Source organism: Ovis canadensis, chromosome 4, assembly GCF_042477335.2.
Source record: "Ovis canadensis isolate MfBH-ARS-UI-01 breed Bighorn chromosome 4, ARS-UI_OviCan_v2, whole genome shotgun sequence".
NCBI lineage: Eukaryota > Metazoa > Chordata > Mammalia > Artiodactyla > Bovidae > Ovis > Ovis canadensis.
The window spans coordinates 82,452,939-82,469,944 of record NC_091248.1 but is presented as its reverse complement, the minus strand read 5'-3'; the positions used below and the strand labels follow the sequence as shown (position 1 = coordinate 82,469,944).

The window sequence follows — 17,006 nt, the reverse complement described above, 5'->3', positions numbered from 1 at the left end:
AGTAAAGTCAAATTTAGTCCCTTCTCTCATTGTGCTTAGAGGGAGCAACAGATATTGGTCAAATAATCGAAGACAATTGTGAACTTGTGTAAAGTGCTGCGAAGGAGGGGGAGATGGTGCTCATTCTTGGAGAGGTCAGGAAAGGCGTTCTCACGTGATGCTCAGTTTGTGATTTGAAGGTGCAGGTAGGGAAAGAGCACAGGTAGCAGAAACAGCATGTTCAGCTCTGTACCGACATATGGAGCACATTCAGGATGAGAGCAGGGAAAGTCCTGCAGGTGGAGTGAATCACAGACAGCGAGAGTGAAGGTGGTGTGAGATGAGCTGGGGAGACCAGAAGGCTCTCATGAAGGCCTTGAAGATCAAGGAAAGAGTGCTGTCAGGGTCTTCTGAACCATGAGAAGCCATCTAAGCAGCCTGGAGAGGGTGGGCAATGTAGAGGGATCTGTAGGTGCTTGGTTTTGCCTTTTGAAAAGGTGACTGTGGCTGTAGTATGGGAAGGAGGAAAGGAAGTCAAAGTGAGTGACGGGGGACCGGTTTGGAGAGTGATTGTTGAATCCAGGAAAGAAGATGATGATGGTTGGGTAGAAGTTGGTGGAAGAAGAGACAGAAAGAGGAGAATGATGCTTGCATTGAATTTATGGTACTTGGGGACTCCACGTGGGGGTGATAGAAAAGAGATGCCAAAGGGAACTCAAGAAGGGCTTAGACATTTTATATTATTGTCATGAACTTAAAGAAGATTATTTTTAAAATCATATGGCTCTGTTGATAACTTTCACTAGCACAACAGAAATAATAAAACGAAAGTCAGAAATCCTCCTGTGCCTGAGATCTGTTATTAACAAAATAAGTGACTGTGAACAAGATGAAAAAAATGTATCTTGAAGGATCTAAACAAAGGATTTAAAAATAATACTTGCAACGTTTACTTCATCACAACCTCATGCTAAGACCTAGAAAAATGAGTTTGTTGAGGTTTACTTTTGAAAGAAATAATGATAATCTTTATTTTCAGTATTACTTTTCATTTGATTCTTTATACCTCTAGTTCCCATAAAAATAACTCAAGCGTATCCCTGTGCTGCCACCCCAATACAAATCACTATTTCCTTCCATCTTACTTTAACCAACCACAATATTTTCCCATGTCAGAAAAACCTTCCAGTATATAAGAGGAGCCTTTGGATCATGTGTGTGTGTGTGTTTAAACCTGTTCATGCCTTTGGGACCTCACGACAACACAGTCAGCTCACAGTCTAAGCCAGGTGCCCAGTTGCCATCTGGACTCTGGACAGACTGTGTGGTCAGGATTTAGAAATCAGAAACCTGGGAAAGGTGCAAAGTGATGGACACAGCCACCCCCGCCACCATATATGTTATCACCATCATTTAACACATAGTGCAGGAAATCCTGTTCTTTGCAGAAGAACTTCAAAGAACCACTTCCTGTTCTCCTGGGTACTGTTTATTTTCTTCTTTGCTAACCCCAAAGCACAGACAGATAGATATTTTTCCTCTAGTAAATTGCTAGTGACACTCCATTTCTTTCCTGTCATCCTCAGCCCACTGTCCAACTGACCTCTCAGATTTCCATACCCTTCTAGGCTAAAGAGCTGTACTTGGATGTTTTCAGTGGCCCACTGACTTATGTAACTTTGTCCGCTACTTTCTTTTTCTTTTCTAGGTTCTGAATTTCTCACATTTCAGCCCTCTTATGCCTCAGTGTGAATCCTCTCTTCTTGCCCCAGTGACATTCTTTTCTAAGCATTGGCTTATATACACTATCACATGTGAAATAGATAACTAGCATAAAGCTGCTGTATAGCACAGGAAGCCCAGCCTCGCACTCTGTGATGACTTAAAGAGTTGGGATGGCGGGAGGAGGGGGGCTCAACAGGGAGGGGATATACATATACATACATACATACATACATATATATATATATATATATATAAATAATTATGACTGATTTGCATTGGTGCATGGCAGAGACCACTGTAACACTGTAAAGCAATTATCCTCCAAAAAAAAAAAAAAAAACCACACAAAGCACTGTCTTTTAAGCTGGCTTTATCATGCATATTTTACCTTGCGTACATGCTAAGTCATTTCAGTCATGTGCAACTCTTTGCGACCCTATGGATTGTAGCCCTCCAGGCTCCTCTGTCCATGGGATTCTCCATGCAAGAACAGTGGAGTGGGTTTCCCTCTTCCAGGGGATCTTCCCAACCCAGGGACTGAACCTGTGTCTCTTATGTCTCCTGAATTGGCAGGCAGGTTCTTTACCACTAATGCCACCTGAGAAGCCCATACTTTACCTTACTTTTGAATTTTAAGCAAAGAAGCCTTCACTCAAGTCACCAGAAGTAAAGACAGGATGTCAAGTCACTCAAGTGACTCAGCTGTGCTGTTATTTTCTTCCCTACTATATTCATGTATGTATGTATGTATGTCTGCTGAGTGCCTGCTGTGCTCCAGTCCCCATGGGATAGAGTCATGAACACAAACATTGTATGTTCTAGAGGAAAAGACAGTGAACAAGTGAACAGGTGGACCAGTGTCGTCAGTATTCCCTGATTCAACCAAAGTATTGGAGATTTATCTTATGGAAAAACAATAGAGAGTTGTAACTCTCACGCTCGTCACTGAACCCCAGACACCCTGTTGTCTTTCACAGTCAATATCCTCACTTCCTAGGTTGTTGAGCTTGGGTCACGCATACTCAGATTATGAGTTAGAAAAGTAGTTTCCTGGGGGAAAAAAGAGGTGGTTACTCTTATAGCACTGAAAAAGAAAAAATAACAAGTGTGCTTGTCATTCAAAGCAGGGTGCTGAATGGCTTTTCACTAAATCATAATGTTATGCACTTACCACAGAAATCATTTTCAAATGGAATATATATCACCCCAAGTCAGAGCAGATATGCACTAAACCTCACATGGGGAGGTGGCAGGGTGATTAGTGAACTTCCAGGTATTTTCTTATGTGCTTTACTCTTAAGGCGAATAGTTATTTTTCATCTCCTTGAAGCTGTAACTTATAACAAAATAAATGGACCTATGGCTTGCCAGAAGCCATAACTCTGTATTTAGTTGACATGACCAGATTCCCCAGTTTGGCCTTTGAAAGCCTGAGAGCAGAATAAAGCACTAACCTCTTCTGACCCTTCCCCTCCTGTCTTCTCTGGGCAGAATATCTCGATGCATAACCCCGTTGGTGGGGTCATGGCGGGGCCTGGAGCTCACCAGCTCGGCAGCGCCCGGATGCCCAACCATGACACCAGCGTCGTGATTCAGCAAGCCATGCCGTCACCCCAGTCCAGCTCTGTCATCACGCAGGCCCCTTCCACCAACCGCCAGATCGGGTAAGGAGATCTCCTTGGTTGTCTCTGGGTCCTGGCCGGAGCTCAGGGAAGCTTCTGGACTCTCTTCCGGCTTCTAGTCTGCAGGTTGGATAAGACAGAAGTTGGTTTTCCTGGCTGGTGTGATACTGCCTAGAGCTCAGAGTGATGTTTTTGATGGGAGACAGCTAGAGGGAGTCTCTGTTTGGTAGAAGCTCTTTGACCTTGGATCTAGAGAGAAGGGCAAGTCGTTCTGTGTCATTGTTCCTTCAGAGAAGATTCTTGAACTTTAAGGTGACTGTGGGGAAACTCCTTGGACGTTGGGAGCAGAGTGTAGTTCTCAGGACAAATGCTTGAGGATGGTGGAGGGAAGTGTCACCTGCCCAGCTTCCTCACTAACAGAGTATGTGCCTCCATTCCTAAGACCAGTCACCCGTGTCTCTGGTATGTTTCCACAGTCCTCCTTCTCTCTGATGATTCTTCTTTCTTCTCTCCCTTGTTAATATTAATACCTTCTCATTAGCTCACCTCTTTCTGCACTGGTTCATATTCATTCCTGGAGAAGACGAAACGAAGAAGGCAGATCCTATCCTTCTCATTTATATAAAAAAGAATACTGAGGCATTGAGAAAAATAGGTAGAATGTTCGCAGACACTGTATCATGGCATGGAACAAGCACTCACTCCTGAGTATCATGTGATAGCTCTCGGTCCTTGTTACTCAGAGTGTGGTCTGAGGACTGGCAGCCTGGGTATTACCCAGGAGCTTCTTAGAAATGCACACTTCTGGCCCAGCTTCCTGCTCTCAAGAATGAGGATGGTGTCTCTTCTCTCCACCCTCACAAGACTAATGTGAAAAGGAAATAAAAGATTTAAGAGTGCTTGGGATCTTAGGAAGAAAAAGTAGTAACTTAAGCTAAGGAGCTATGATAAATTTATGTTACTGGATGCTGAGAACTGCTTGCTCCTTGTTCCTAGAATTCTCTGTTTAAAATAGGAAAGGGAACTTGCTGTGTTTGGTGTGCATATCAGAATTTAGTTAGAATATTCCACTGAATAGTAGATATGGTGATTTTAAGAAAAAACTAGAAGCTATCTCACTCTGTCAGTTATGTCTTTTCCCTTCCTTGTTTTAAATGTGTGTAAGAATTCCCCACCCAGAGAGAGCGCTAGGGACAATGGCTTATCCCTCCTCAGAATACACTAGAAAGGGTACCTTGTCTCTCACATTTCTCAACTCATCAGGATGGGTTGTGACATACAAAGACAAATCTTAACAAATGAGAGTTGGGGGTAATAACTGTGTTGTGAGTTTGCCATGGGAATCTTTGGTTTCCCATTCAAGAAACAGAAAATTAATCTGGCCATTTGAATGCTTGGCTTTGTTGGAATAAGCCATCACTAAAGTTGCAAGTGTGTCTGTGAAAGAATCCTTTTTTTCTCAAACGTCTATGGGAGTAAATGCTTCTCCGTCCAAAGCAATAACCTGTAATATACTAAGAAGGTGGGGTCATTAAAGACAGCATCTCAGTCTCAAGGGGACTCCTTCACGCCAGTGGCTTGGCTTTGGGCAAACAATTCACAGTTAGGCGAGCTAATTATAATTATTTTATTTTTCTTTCAAGGGGAAAAAACATAAAATGTGCTAGATTTTATTAGCATTTTTACAGCATTCCTTCTCCCCTGGAGTTCTTCTGCCTCCTGCCCCCCAGCTTCCCTTTTGGAGGCCCTTAGTATTTGGCCATTGTTAGTACAATGGTGGTTTTTGTGAAACAATCTTTTAAGGGTTAGCACTAAATTCTAAGATGGGTGTTGACTCTGTCAATAATTTCCCAGCTGGCCAGGGCTGTACAGCTGGATGACATTTCTAGGCTGTGTCACTATGCCCTGTCAGGTGGGGGTATATGCCATCTCCCGACCCACTCTGTCTTCCCGTTTATTCCCAGTCCTGGGGTGTCATGTGTTTCTCCTGGTGTTTTCTAGGAGATAATTGTCACTTTTAGGACTCTGTCTCATTGCCAAACTTGAGGGAGGCTGTTTCTTGCTTCAAATCCTTCCCTGTTGTGTTTGCCATGTTGATTCCAAACTCCACACCCTGTCATTTCCATTTTTCTCCATGTGACCCATCTAAAACCTTGCCCGGATGATCATGGGGGCTCAGCAACCCATCTCACTAGTGGATTCAGAATGAAACTCTAGGTGGTAACATTTGGGGATGGCTGACTCTTTTATTTCTCTCAGCAAAGAGGAAATGAGTACTTACTTTAAAACATGAGTTCCCTCTGGAGACTGTGTCTTTAAATGAGCATTTGAAACTGCAGATAGTTTTCTTTTTTTTTTTCTCTGAGGCTGCACAGAACCATATTGTAGTAATATTCTGATTTTTATCACAACCTCAAATATTTAAGTGTCAAAATCTGGCCAAGCCACCTGCAAATGTTTGCCATGGCTACTGGCCAACAAAAGCAGCAAACAGCAATGAAAGTCTTCATTCAGGCTCCGCGCTTAAGCTGCACCCAGCCAGAGAGGCTGGGACCCACCTGTGCCCACGCACAGGGCTTTTTTGCTGTGGCCAGTGGGCGTGTTCACAAATAGAACTTTGCGGGAGAGGGGGGGGCACCCATCTCCCGTTCCCCCCTTTTCTTCCCTTTGACCAGTGCTGGGTTTCTGTTGCCAATCCCACTTTTATTCTCCTTTCTGCCACCATCCCCCCTTCATGCTGTATTTAAACTTAGAGGTTTGAATGTATTGGGAGTGATATTGACATGAAGGATTGGAAATGGGAAGTGCCTGCTCCTAAGGAAGATTTGGAGGACCAAGTGTAGGCATCCTTGTGAGCATTTGATTTTCATATTTTTGAAGCAGGCACTGAGTCAACGTAGGACCAAATGGGTGGAAATGCAACATTCTGAGATAGACAAACCACGTGTGCAAACTTCAGTCTGTCCTCTATCACCTGCTTCCATTGCCAATGCCCACTTCTGTCCAAGTAGTGCTTTTTATCTCGATAAAAACTGGAGGTAAGTATAAATATCCCAAACTGCACTCGTGTGGTTAGGCAGGCTAGAAAAACACAGTGTTGGAGAGTGTGGGAGGCATCCCCAAACTAGTGACTGCTTGTGCTTAGTCAAACTGGCAGACACCCTGTTGAGAAGAGTGCCTTTGGCTGATTGATGGTAGCGTTTTAGGAGATAAGTTTTCCAGATGGAAAAAGAAAAAGAGGGAGCCATAGGGTGTGGGGGAGACAAGCGAGATAGAAAACAAGCATGTGTTAAATACAGATGAAATCGATTCTGCCTTGGACCAAATATGTGGCAGATTCCAAGCAGTATCTCTCCTCTAGTAATTTTTTTTTTTTATTAGAGATCACATAACAGGCTCATTAATTCAGGATCCAGTCTGCAACTCCTGAGAGAGTGGTGGAAGAGCAGGTATCAGTAGTATAAGTTCTCTCTTTCTATCTAATTCTGTCTCTCTCTCTCTTTCCTCATATGAGAAATTTTTGTAGGGGCCAGCAGTCAGTTGAGAAGTTGGCTACAATTTTAATAAATCCTAGCTTTCCTTGGTGGTTCAGTACTTAAGAATCCGTCTGGCAAGCGGGAGACACAGGTTTGATCCCTATATTAGGAAGATCTTCTAGAGAAGGAAATGGCAACCCACTCCAGTAGTCTTGTCTGGGATAATCCCATGGACAGAGGAGCCTGGCAGGCGACATTCTATGGGGTTGCAAAAGAGTTGGTCATGATATAGCAACTGAACAACAGCAAATTCCTAGAGAAACCTACTTCTCTTTATGGACCAATGTCATTAGGTAATTCATGCTTGGTAACTTTTTAGGAAGACAATGAAAGTAATATGGAATGAGGTGATCTACAACAATGGATATCAGTACAGAGTTCTGACAGGTTGTGAGAGGCACAAATAGTCCACAAAATTTCTTCCTGTATTCAGAATGTTCTATAGATTTAGTTCCCCCTATGGAATTGGCAAATGCATAAGCTTGTTAGATTATTGGCAAAAAAAATTATTTGCCAGTCGTTGTTTAAAGTGTAGATGTGATATATCTAACGTCAGGATATACAAATGTTCCTACCAAGACTGATATTTGAAAAGAAGATATCTGGTCTTTTCTGGAATGTTCTAGTTAGGATATCAAGAAATTTGAAAATATGTTCAACAGCATGTATATATAAAACCTCTCTCTGATTTTATGCCAGTTTTAGTCTTGGCACATGTATGTTTGTAGGTATATTAGCTGTTTCATCATATACCCTATTTGCATAAAGCTTTATTTAGGCAATGTAGATCTAAGACTTGGCTAGAAATTTATAGAAAATATAGCAAATCTTGTAAAAATAAAAAGGAGCTGATACTCATCAAAAATTGTATTTCTCTCACCCTTTCTGAGCTTTTTTTTTTTTTAAAAATAATAGTAATAAAAGAAGAGCTTATCACATCTCAAAACTCATTGATGTAAAAAACAATGCCGCTTTGCCTGTTGGAGAAAGTCATGTGATTTTTTTGTATGAGTTGCTGTCGATGCTTGAGGTGTCCATTGAGATGGGAATGTTAATTGATTCAAGGATTTCTGTGTCTGGTGTTCTGAAAAAAGGGAGGGGAAAGGTCAGTAAATGATGCCATCACAAAAAGGCACTGCTTAAAGAAAACATGTGAAACATCAGCTTACAGTTGACTCTTACTGTAAAGAATTTGCCTGCAATGCAGGAGACCCGGGTTCAGTCCCTGGGTTGGGAAGATCCCCTGGAGAAGGGAATGGCTACTCACTCCAGTATTCTTGCCTGCAAGAGTTCATGGACAGAGGAGCCTAGCGGGCTACAGTCCATGGGGTCAGAAAGAATTGGACATGACTAAGCGACCAACACTTTCACTTTCACATTTCACAGTTTGAGTATGCTTGTTCTGTATATGCATAGGTGTATACATCCATTATGAAGAGTTTTCTTAAACTCCACAAATCAACAGCATGAATTAGACTGTCGCTGCCCACCGCAGGCCAGTGCTAGCAGGGTGCAAGACAACCTTCTTCCTCCTGGATGCAGCAGCCAGCAGGTCCCGGCTTATCACTCCCTGCCCCCACGCCCACAACCCCTCTCCAGGACAGCTTGAAGCCCCCTTTAAGTAATTCAGACCCGAAGCCATTATTTCCTGCTTTGTGTGTTGCAGAATATCACGGCCATGAACATTGCTTTATTGTTAGAAAGTTGCTGGGTCTTTCACAGCCCCGAGAACATTTATGAGGCCTTTCAGGGGAGTGCTTTCTGGGAGGGTTGACGGACTTAACCATATGGCTCCCGTTAAATCCTGTGCAGAGCCTTGAGAAATCACCTCTGACAAGAGGGCCAGCAGCTTTCTAGTCAAAGAGTTTTATGTGTGGAACGAAACATTAAGTACTGATACTTGAGGAAATATAAGGTTTCTTAACATTTGAAAGTTGTAATACCACAAGGTATTGTGGCCAGATGAAGGGGGCCAGAGCCAGGATGCCAGAGCACATGGCTACATCTTCCAAGAAGCAGAAAAAAGCACCCCTGCTCTCTTCTCCTCGCCTGGTTCTTGCCTGTGATCCCTCAGGCCAGCTTTGTTGTGTCTTAGTGTCTCAGTTCCTCACCTGGAACACAGCAAGGCAGGTATCTTCACTTAAACAATAGATGTCTACTTTCCACAGTTTTGGAGGCTGGAAAGTCCAAGGTCAAGGTGCTGGCAGATTTGGTTCTCGGTGAGGGCCCTCTTCCTGACTCACAGACGACTGTCATCTCACTGTGTGCTCACCTGATCACTTCTCTGTGCATACAGAGAGAGCGACAGGCAGATTGACAGAGAGAGGAGAGGGCTTCCCTGATAGCTCAGTTGGTAAAGAATCCACCAGCCATGCGCGAGACCCTGGTTCAATTCCTGGGTCGGGAAGATCCGCTGGAGAAGGGATAGGCTACCCACTCCAGTATTCTTGGGCTTCCCTTGTGGCTCAGTTGGTAAAGAATCTACTTGCAATGTGGGAGATGCAGGTTCGATCCCTGGTTTAGGAAGATCCCCTGGAGAAGGGAATAGCTACCCACTCCGGTATTCTCGCCTGGCGATTTCCATGGACCATATCGTCCATGAGATAGCAAAGAGTTGGACACAACTGAGCGAATTTCACTTCTTCACTTCAGAGAGAGGAGAAAAAGACAGAAAGTGAGACCTCTGGTATCTCTTCCTCCTCTTAGGACACTAATCCTGTTTTAGGGACTCATGACCTCATTGAAGGGAATGCCAATCCACTCTAGTATTCTTACCTGGAGAATTCCATGGACAGAGAGTAGCCTGGTGGGCTACAGCCTATGGGTTTGCAAAGAGTCAGATATGACTGAGTGACTAAAACAACATATGAATTTGGAGGGAGACACATTCAGTTTGTAAAAGCTAGTCTTCTTGGGAAAGAAAATTGAAAAGTCACTCTTTAGTGGCTCAAGCTATTTGTTAGAGAAGTTTGGGATTAGCAGGCTGATAATAAAGAGAAGAAAGGGAGCTAACATTTATCCAGCATCATCTATGTGCAGAGCACTGATTTATCTTTGCATGTTGCTTTCTATCATTCTGCAAGAGTCTGGAGAGGCAGGCATTATTTGCTCGAGTTTTACTGCTCAAGGAAGAGAAGTAACTTATCCAAAGTCACTCAGCCAGTGAGATGAGCAGAGTTTGAATGTGGTTCTGTTGGACTTCAAAGCACATGCTTTCCCTGTGCTCCCGCCTGTAGCACTCCCAGTGCCATGAAAGATACGTGAGCGTGTTTGACCATTTGGGAGAGCCATCTGCCCACATGAGTTGGTTAGTGCTTAGCCTCTGGTTACAGTGTGACGTGCTTCCTTCACATACCTACAGGCTGGTCAAGGGCAGAGGTAGACACACTGAGTTTTCAGCAGCTGCTTAAATCCTTCAGGAGAAAAATACAGGAGTTCCCTGGCCCTCAGAAAGGGAGTTTGCAGGTTGTGAGAGCACATGGATACAGAGAGAGAGAGCCTGTACCTGGGAGATCTCTTGGCCAAATCCTCTCACTATTAAGAAAACCAGATTCCTGCTTGAGAGTGGCTGTCCTTTCTCCAACCATTTGGTTGCTTTACATTTGGCTTCGTGGTTTATAGGAAGAACCTGTGCCCTGACCAGATGAAGTGTGACTTCCAGGCTATTCTGATTCCTGTGTGGATAGGTGACTTTGCCTGTGATGACTTATTGCGGGAGAGTCTCGTTTCTGGATCTTAGAAGCTCTGCTCACAGAGTTCCAGAACCTTCCATATAAGTGTCTCTGTATTTTGACTGTCCCCTCCCATTTTTAGAACAGCTAGGCACACCAATGAGTCACCACACAAAGAGCTGACTCTTTGGAAAAGATCCTGATGCTGGGAAGGATTGAAAGCAGGAGAAGGGAATAACAGAGGATGAGATGGTTGGATGGCATCACCAGCTAGGGGACATGAGTTTAAACAAACTCCAGGAGACAGTGAAGGACAAGGAAGCCAGTATGCTGCAGTCCATGGGGTCAAAAAGAGTAGGACGTGACTTAGCAACTGAACAACAACAAGGCACAGGTCTGCTCTGGAGAAAATAGCCCAGGATCATTCAGTCTGTGTCTGTTGTAAATCTAGACACTTGTTCTTTTGTGTGGCATATTGAAAAGATATGCCTGGAAAAGACAAGCTTACTCAGAGCCAAACCAAGTCAGGTTAGAGGGGAGTCTTGCAAAAGTATTGACCACAGGTTTAGAGGTCATGGGTTTAGGCTCTGCCAGTCAAAAAACTTTATAACCTTGGCCAAGTGCACAATTGCCCTGGGTCCCCCTTCCTTCGTCTACACTTTAAAAGGTTAACCAGCTGATTACAAATCACTCTCAGCAACACAATCCTCATTCATTGCTTCTTTTCTGTCTCAAATTTCTTTTCTCTTTTGGTTTGTTTTCCTCTAGGAGCTGAGTTTGGGGTTCTTGATTATCTGAATTTCAGGAGGCATTCTCATACTCATGTGCGTAAGAACAGAGTAGGGACTGGGAATGTTTGGGAAGGGGAGACCAGTGCAGTCAAGACAAGGGTCCTAACCTATGAAGACAGAGAGACTTGACTTCCAGGTTCAACTCCTAGGTGAATCACAACAAATTTATAATTCTGTTACATGGAGACTTTATACCCATTTTACAGCTGAGTAAAGTGAGGTTCAGTGATTATGTGGCTTGCCCCACGTTATACGGATAAAGGTAAGTGCTGAAACTGGAAGCCAAGTCACTGTCCCATGGGTCCAAATGAAGTTGACTTCTCCATGTTTTACCTTCCTTACATGTACAATGAGGAGGCATCACTAGAAAATCCTCAAGCCTTATCCTGTGCTAAAAGGCTGATGGTTTTCATAATGAGTGTAATTTTGAAAACTACTTGGAAGGCAAGTTCCTTGGGGGCTCAGGACTGTATGCACGACTATGGAGTTTCCTCCCTTGAATTAATCCTGTCAGCAAATTGTCCTTTTATTCTCATTTTACTAAAAGTGACTTATTGCCGAAGAGCTCACTAGAAAAACACCTAGACAACAGCACAACAGTGAAAGATATAATACAAATGTAATACAAGAAATTGGAACAATTATATTGCCAGACATAGCTTTATGGAAAAACGCAGTCCACTGTCTTCTTTTCTGGATTTATTATTTGGGGGGTTACTTTATAGAAGACCTGAAACATAAAAGTCTAGCTTATATCAGTATTTAGTATTTTCCAAGGGGAAAACCTTGGGTAAGGTGCCAAATAATTAAACATTGGAAATTGAGGATATATGTTTATCTTAATATAAAATTCAATGATTAACTGCACCTTTCTATGCTTGTCATAGTTCCTACACGGGAACTGGCTCATTATTTTCTGTTTTTAGGGCCAGAACACCGAGCTGGCTCGCCACTGTAGGTTTACATGAGTCCCAGTGTTGTGTTTAGAATGAGTCCCAGGACTAAATGTACCCATTCCTCCAAGAACGCCAAAAGGGACAGTGACATGGGGAAAGGACTGGTGTGTGCTGTGCTCTCCAAGGTGACTGTCTTAGGAGAAACGAATCTGGTAAAGCAGAGATGGTACTTTGCAACTGGGAGTACACTTTGCTTTTTTGAGGACTGAGCATGTACAGGTAGCATGGCTGTGTCCCAGTGGACATTTCTGATCATTTGTAACTTTCAAATTCTTAAAGACTATATGTTTCACAAAGTATAAATAACTTACCTGTTCTGATAGATAAGTAGTTTCTGAGTTAAAAGACAAGAACTGCAGATAGTCTGTGGTCCTCACTGCAATACTATGTAGTCATATAACTGGACACTTTAGGATTTAAAAGGTAAATGATTCAGTAGGTCCTCTTATATGTATTTTTCAATAATATTAGACCAAATGGATTTTTTCTACTCTCGTTTTTAATATTCTTTTTGTGGAGGATTTAGTTGAAGGAGATACAAATCCTGTGGACTTTTTACCTTTGGTTGGATGAGAATATCACAGAAATAACCAATTTGGTCTTGGATTTTGGATATGAAGGGAATCCCTTATGTTAAGTTTCAGTTACATACAGATGGAATCCTATTTCAGTGAGACAGTACAAGTCATTGCTGGAGATTGAGAGCAATTGCTGGTGGTTTTGACTCCATCACTCACAAGTTATGGGACTTTGAACAGCTCCCTTGACCTCTCAGGGCCCTACTTTTCCATCTTATAAAATGAAAGAATGAAACTGGATTGTCTAACCAGTGCCCTTTTCTAGCTCTTATGAACATATTTGTTTCCTTATCATGACTAACACTCTCCCACGATACTGCTTGGCTGGTAGGGATTATGGAAGAAGAAATTTCATAAAAACAGATACATCACATTTAGCAGACAATCCAGTAATCTGTTTACCAAGTATGTTGTGCTTTTGGTAAATATCAACGGTAAAATTTCTATAGAGCAATAAACATTCTTAATGGTACCAGACACATTTAAAAGAATTTGGAGTTTTATAGTTTCCCCCCACCCCCTTTGGCAAAGTGCATTCTGGCTGGTGAATAGGTCGGTAAAGTCTGTAAAATGATAGGACCCTTGTGAGTGTGGGGGGTACAGACATGCCAGAATGTGCTTGGCTGGCTTTTGCAGAGGTGCAGGTCTTTGCAGAGAACAGATGGCCCCAGAAATCTTTGAAATGCCAGAAATGACTTCCTGAGCATACTCATCATATATTGGTTCAGATAGGATAATTCATAAGCCAAATACACAGCAGTTTACCACTGACCTCCAGTATATTATTTTCAGTCCATAAAACCCATAAACATTTCTACATAGACAATCATAATGATGACTGCCGCAATGAAAACCCATCCCCAAGTCAGCAAGCCACTGGACACTTGTCAAGTGCCCAATGGTGTTCTCAGTGTCTATAGGGGCTGGAGGCCAAGTGTTTGGCAGACTCTTGGGGATCACTGCTTAGTGTGCCATTTTTTCTCACTTGAGAGTCTTGGTTCAAATTGAATGCCCAAAGAGATAAGCAATCAAGTGCTGGATTGAAGAGAACTAGAGTCTGCTTCCACTGCAGTAGTGTTTGGGTGGTATGAGAGATGCCATTTTTGTTGAAGTGCAAACTCAGTGAAGCTAGAGTCTCCCCCTGAAGCTTTCTGTAACTCTGTATTGAGTCAGGGTGTATTTTTCAATGACAAAACTAAACAAAAATGCAAATTTTAGATGCTTATTTCAAATCACAGCCTCTCAAATTTTGAAAGAATGTATTTAACAATAATCGTAACTAAATTGTATATTATTAAAGGAGACTGGGGAATTTTAATGTCCAATTTCATCCAAATGAAAATTGTGTATGTGTGAGTGATGTATATGTATACACCCACGTCATGATAATTTGCTTTGCTGGAACATCATTTAAGCCATTTGGCATGTATAAACATTATTCAAAACCTTTGAAGAAATTTTCCAGGTATATTCTGTGTATTCCACACGGCATGTCCTGAATGTCCTTTATAACCCCTTCTTACATGACAATAAACTACACCAGCCCCTTGCAACCAGTTTTAAAGAATAGTCACAATGATTAACACGCATAATAAGTTTTTTTAAAAAAAGCAAAACTCATGTAGATTCACCTTAGACCCTTAACCTAGTTTTTCAGAAAATTGAAACAATTCCTCATTATCTACAAAATGACTGTTTGGTTGATGGATTATGTTTTCAGGAGCAGCCACTTTTTATTTCTCTGACACCTTGACATCACTGGTTTGTGGGGTGAGATACCTAAGTGCTAATGCAGATGTCCCTGGAAGGTGGTGACAGCCAGATCTAGAATGGGGGAGAGAGAGCCCCAGCTCAGGGGGTAACTCGCTTCCTGGGAGGAGCAAGGTGAGTATCTCATAGAGAACTGGCTGTGGCACTAACTGTAGGCTTGGGGCTTCACCAAGAAGGCTCTGATCTGTTGGGAGATTCTTCTGATTCATAGCTGAAGTAGAATGGGTATGGCAGGACATTCATCTAGGACCCTGGCTTTCTTTTCTTCCTCTCTCCTTTCTTTCTTCCCTTTCCTTCCCATCTCCCTTAGAAAGAAGGAGGAATACCTCCAATTATTCATCACGTCTGACATTAGGCCATGACTCTCAGTAAAAGTCTGGGGAGAAAGTTTAAAGCTTAACTAAAAGGAAAATGGGAGACTCTGTGTGTGTGTGTGTGTGTGTGTGTGTGTGTGTCTGTGTGTGTGTGTGGTATCAATTACTCAACATGTCCCAATCCCCCCTCATTGTGCGGATAGCCGCTATTTATTTAATTTAGGTCTGTAGTCAAGCACTTTGCAGGAAACCAGAGGAATGAGTTTGTCCAGATCTCTTTTGGCAAATGTGTATGTGTATTTGTGTGTGTATGTGAGAGAGAGAGACAGAGACAGAGACAGAGACAGAGAGATTGATTTTTATAAAACCAGTGTGTGAAACTTTGGCTGCCCCGCCAAAGCCACAGATAATCAACCTTATATTGGGTCCACCGCGTTCCATAATTATTATTGCCATTAAGAGTAATTATTATTTGCCTTGTCGAGTTGGCAGTTTGGAGTCTGCCTGAGACTGAGGCTTCTCACAGGAGCAGAAGCACACACACAGAGGCCGAGATTCACCCACAAGTGCTTCAACATGTTTGGACGACATCCCTTACTTGGTTCACTTCATTGGATTTCAGACACATTGAGCTTCAAATTGAAGGAAAAGTTTATCAGACACAAAACCAGCGTGAACGAGAGCCTGCACTCCAAAAGCTTTTTTGAATGGATGCTGCGATTCTTGGCTTTTCTCAGTGTGGAGATGTTTTCTTTTCATTCCACCCTCTTCCTTTAATTAAAAGAGAAAAATAAATGATACGATAAGTCTTCAGTTAGAGGCTGAGCTTGAAATGGTAGAAGAGGAAACAGTAGAAGAAAGGCAGTAACACCACATGGCAAGGCAGCAAGTTCATATAGGAGGGAGAATAATTGCAACCTTAATTTTGATTTCTTTCCCCTGATTTGTGTTGTCTCCTTGCCCACACACCCTCCAGACTCCAGATTCTATATTGTTTCCTTGTGCTTTTGCCTTATCATTTTGCAATAACTGGCCACAGGTATCGCCTCTGCCCTCCTTGGGGACCTTGGGTAGGATGTGACCAAGTCTTTTGAATCCTGGAGTGCTCACAACAGAAGCTGTTCCCGGTGGAAGGGTTCACCAGGTCATTAAAGAAGAAATAGCAGGACAAGATGTTCATCCCCCTGGAGAAGAAAATGACAACCCACTCTAGTATTCTTGCTTGGGAAATCCCATGGGCAGAAGAGCCTGAAGGGGGTCATGGGGTCACAAAGCCATGGGGTCACAAAGAGTCATGCACAGCTTAATGACTGAACAACAAGATGTTCTTTCAGACGTCATTTTTCCCATAAGATTTTGTTGATTTCCTGCCAAAGTGAAAGTGAAGTTGCTCAGTCATGTCTGACTCTTTGCGACCCCCTGGACTGTAGCCCACCACGCCCCTCTGTCCGTGGGATTTTCCAGGCAAGAGTACTGGAGTGGGTTGCCATTTCCTTCTCTAGAGGATTTTCCTGACCCAGGGATTGAACCCAGGTCTCCTGCATTGTAAGCAAGACGCTTTACCATCTGAGCCACCAGGGAAGTCCTTTCTTGCCAAAGTCTATACTAATCACCGACCTGAGTGTACTTAGAAGAGCCCACACCCTCTATGTGGGGGGTCTGTCCTCTCCCCGTAACCTCCTTCTCCCAGAATGGAAATTTATAGCAAAAGCTGCTGAATCAGACCCCTCGAGAGCCTCCTCAAAACTGCTGAAACAGAAGAAGGAAAAAACCCAACAGGCTCCATTTGAAGGGTCAGACCCAACACACCTGAGTGAATGGCAGCTTTGTCTTCAGACACCCAAAGGGTCTGTCCTCCATTGTCTAACCAACTGTGATCCCTAGACAGGGTCAGAACTGGGAGGGAGGGAGGCACCATGTCTTCAATGTAAGCATTCCTCAGTCGGTCAAAGAATGGAGGCAACTGGTTACTCACCTTCTCCCAGATGTGGTGCCCGGATGGGATCCTGTCCTAGGCCTTGAAAAGAGACTTCTTTTGTTATTATACTTCATCAGACAGGTTCC

General features: G+C 42.9%; 1 protein-coding gene across 7 annotated transcripts in view; it reads left to right on the top strand.

Moving 5' to 3' along the window:
• Positions 1-17,006, top strand: part of CREB5 (cAMP responsive element binding protein 5) — a 434,235-nt gene that overhangs the window by 172,725 nt on the left and 244,504 nt on the right. For all 7 annotated transcript variants that reach the window (XM_069586746.1, XM_069586752.1, XM_069586750.1 and 4 more), the window contains one exon: positions 3,196-3,368. In XM_069586746.1, coding sequence (XP_069442847.1) covers positions 3,196-3,368 — 173 coding nt within the window. The remainder of the gene's footprint in view (positions 1-3,195; positions 3,369-17,006) is intronic.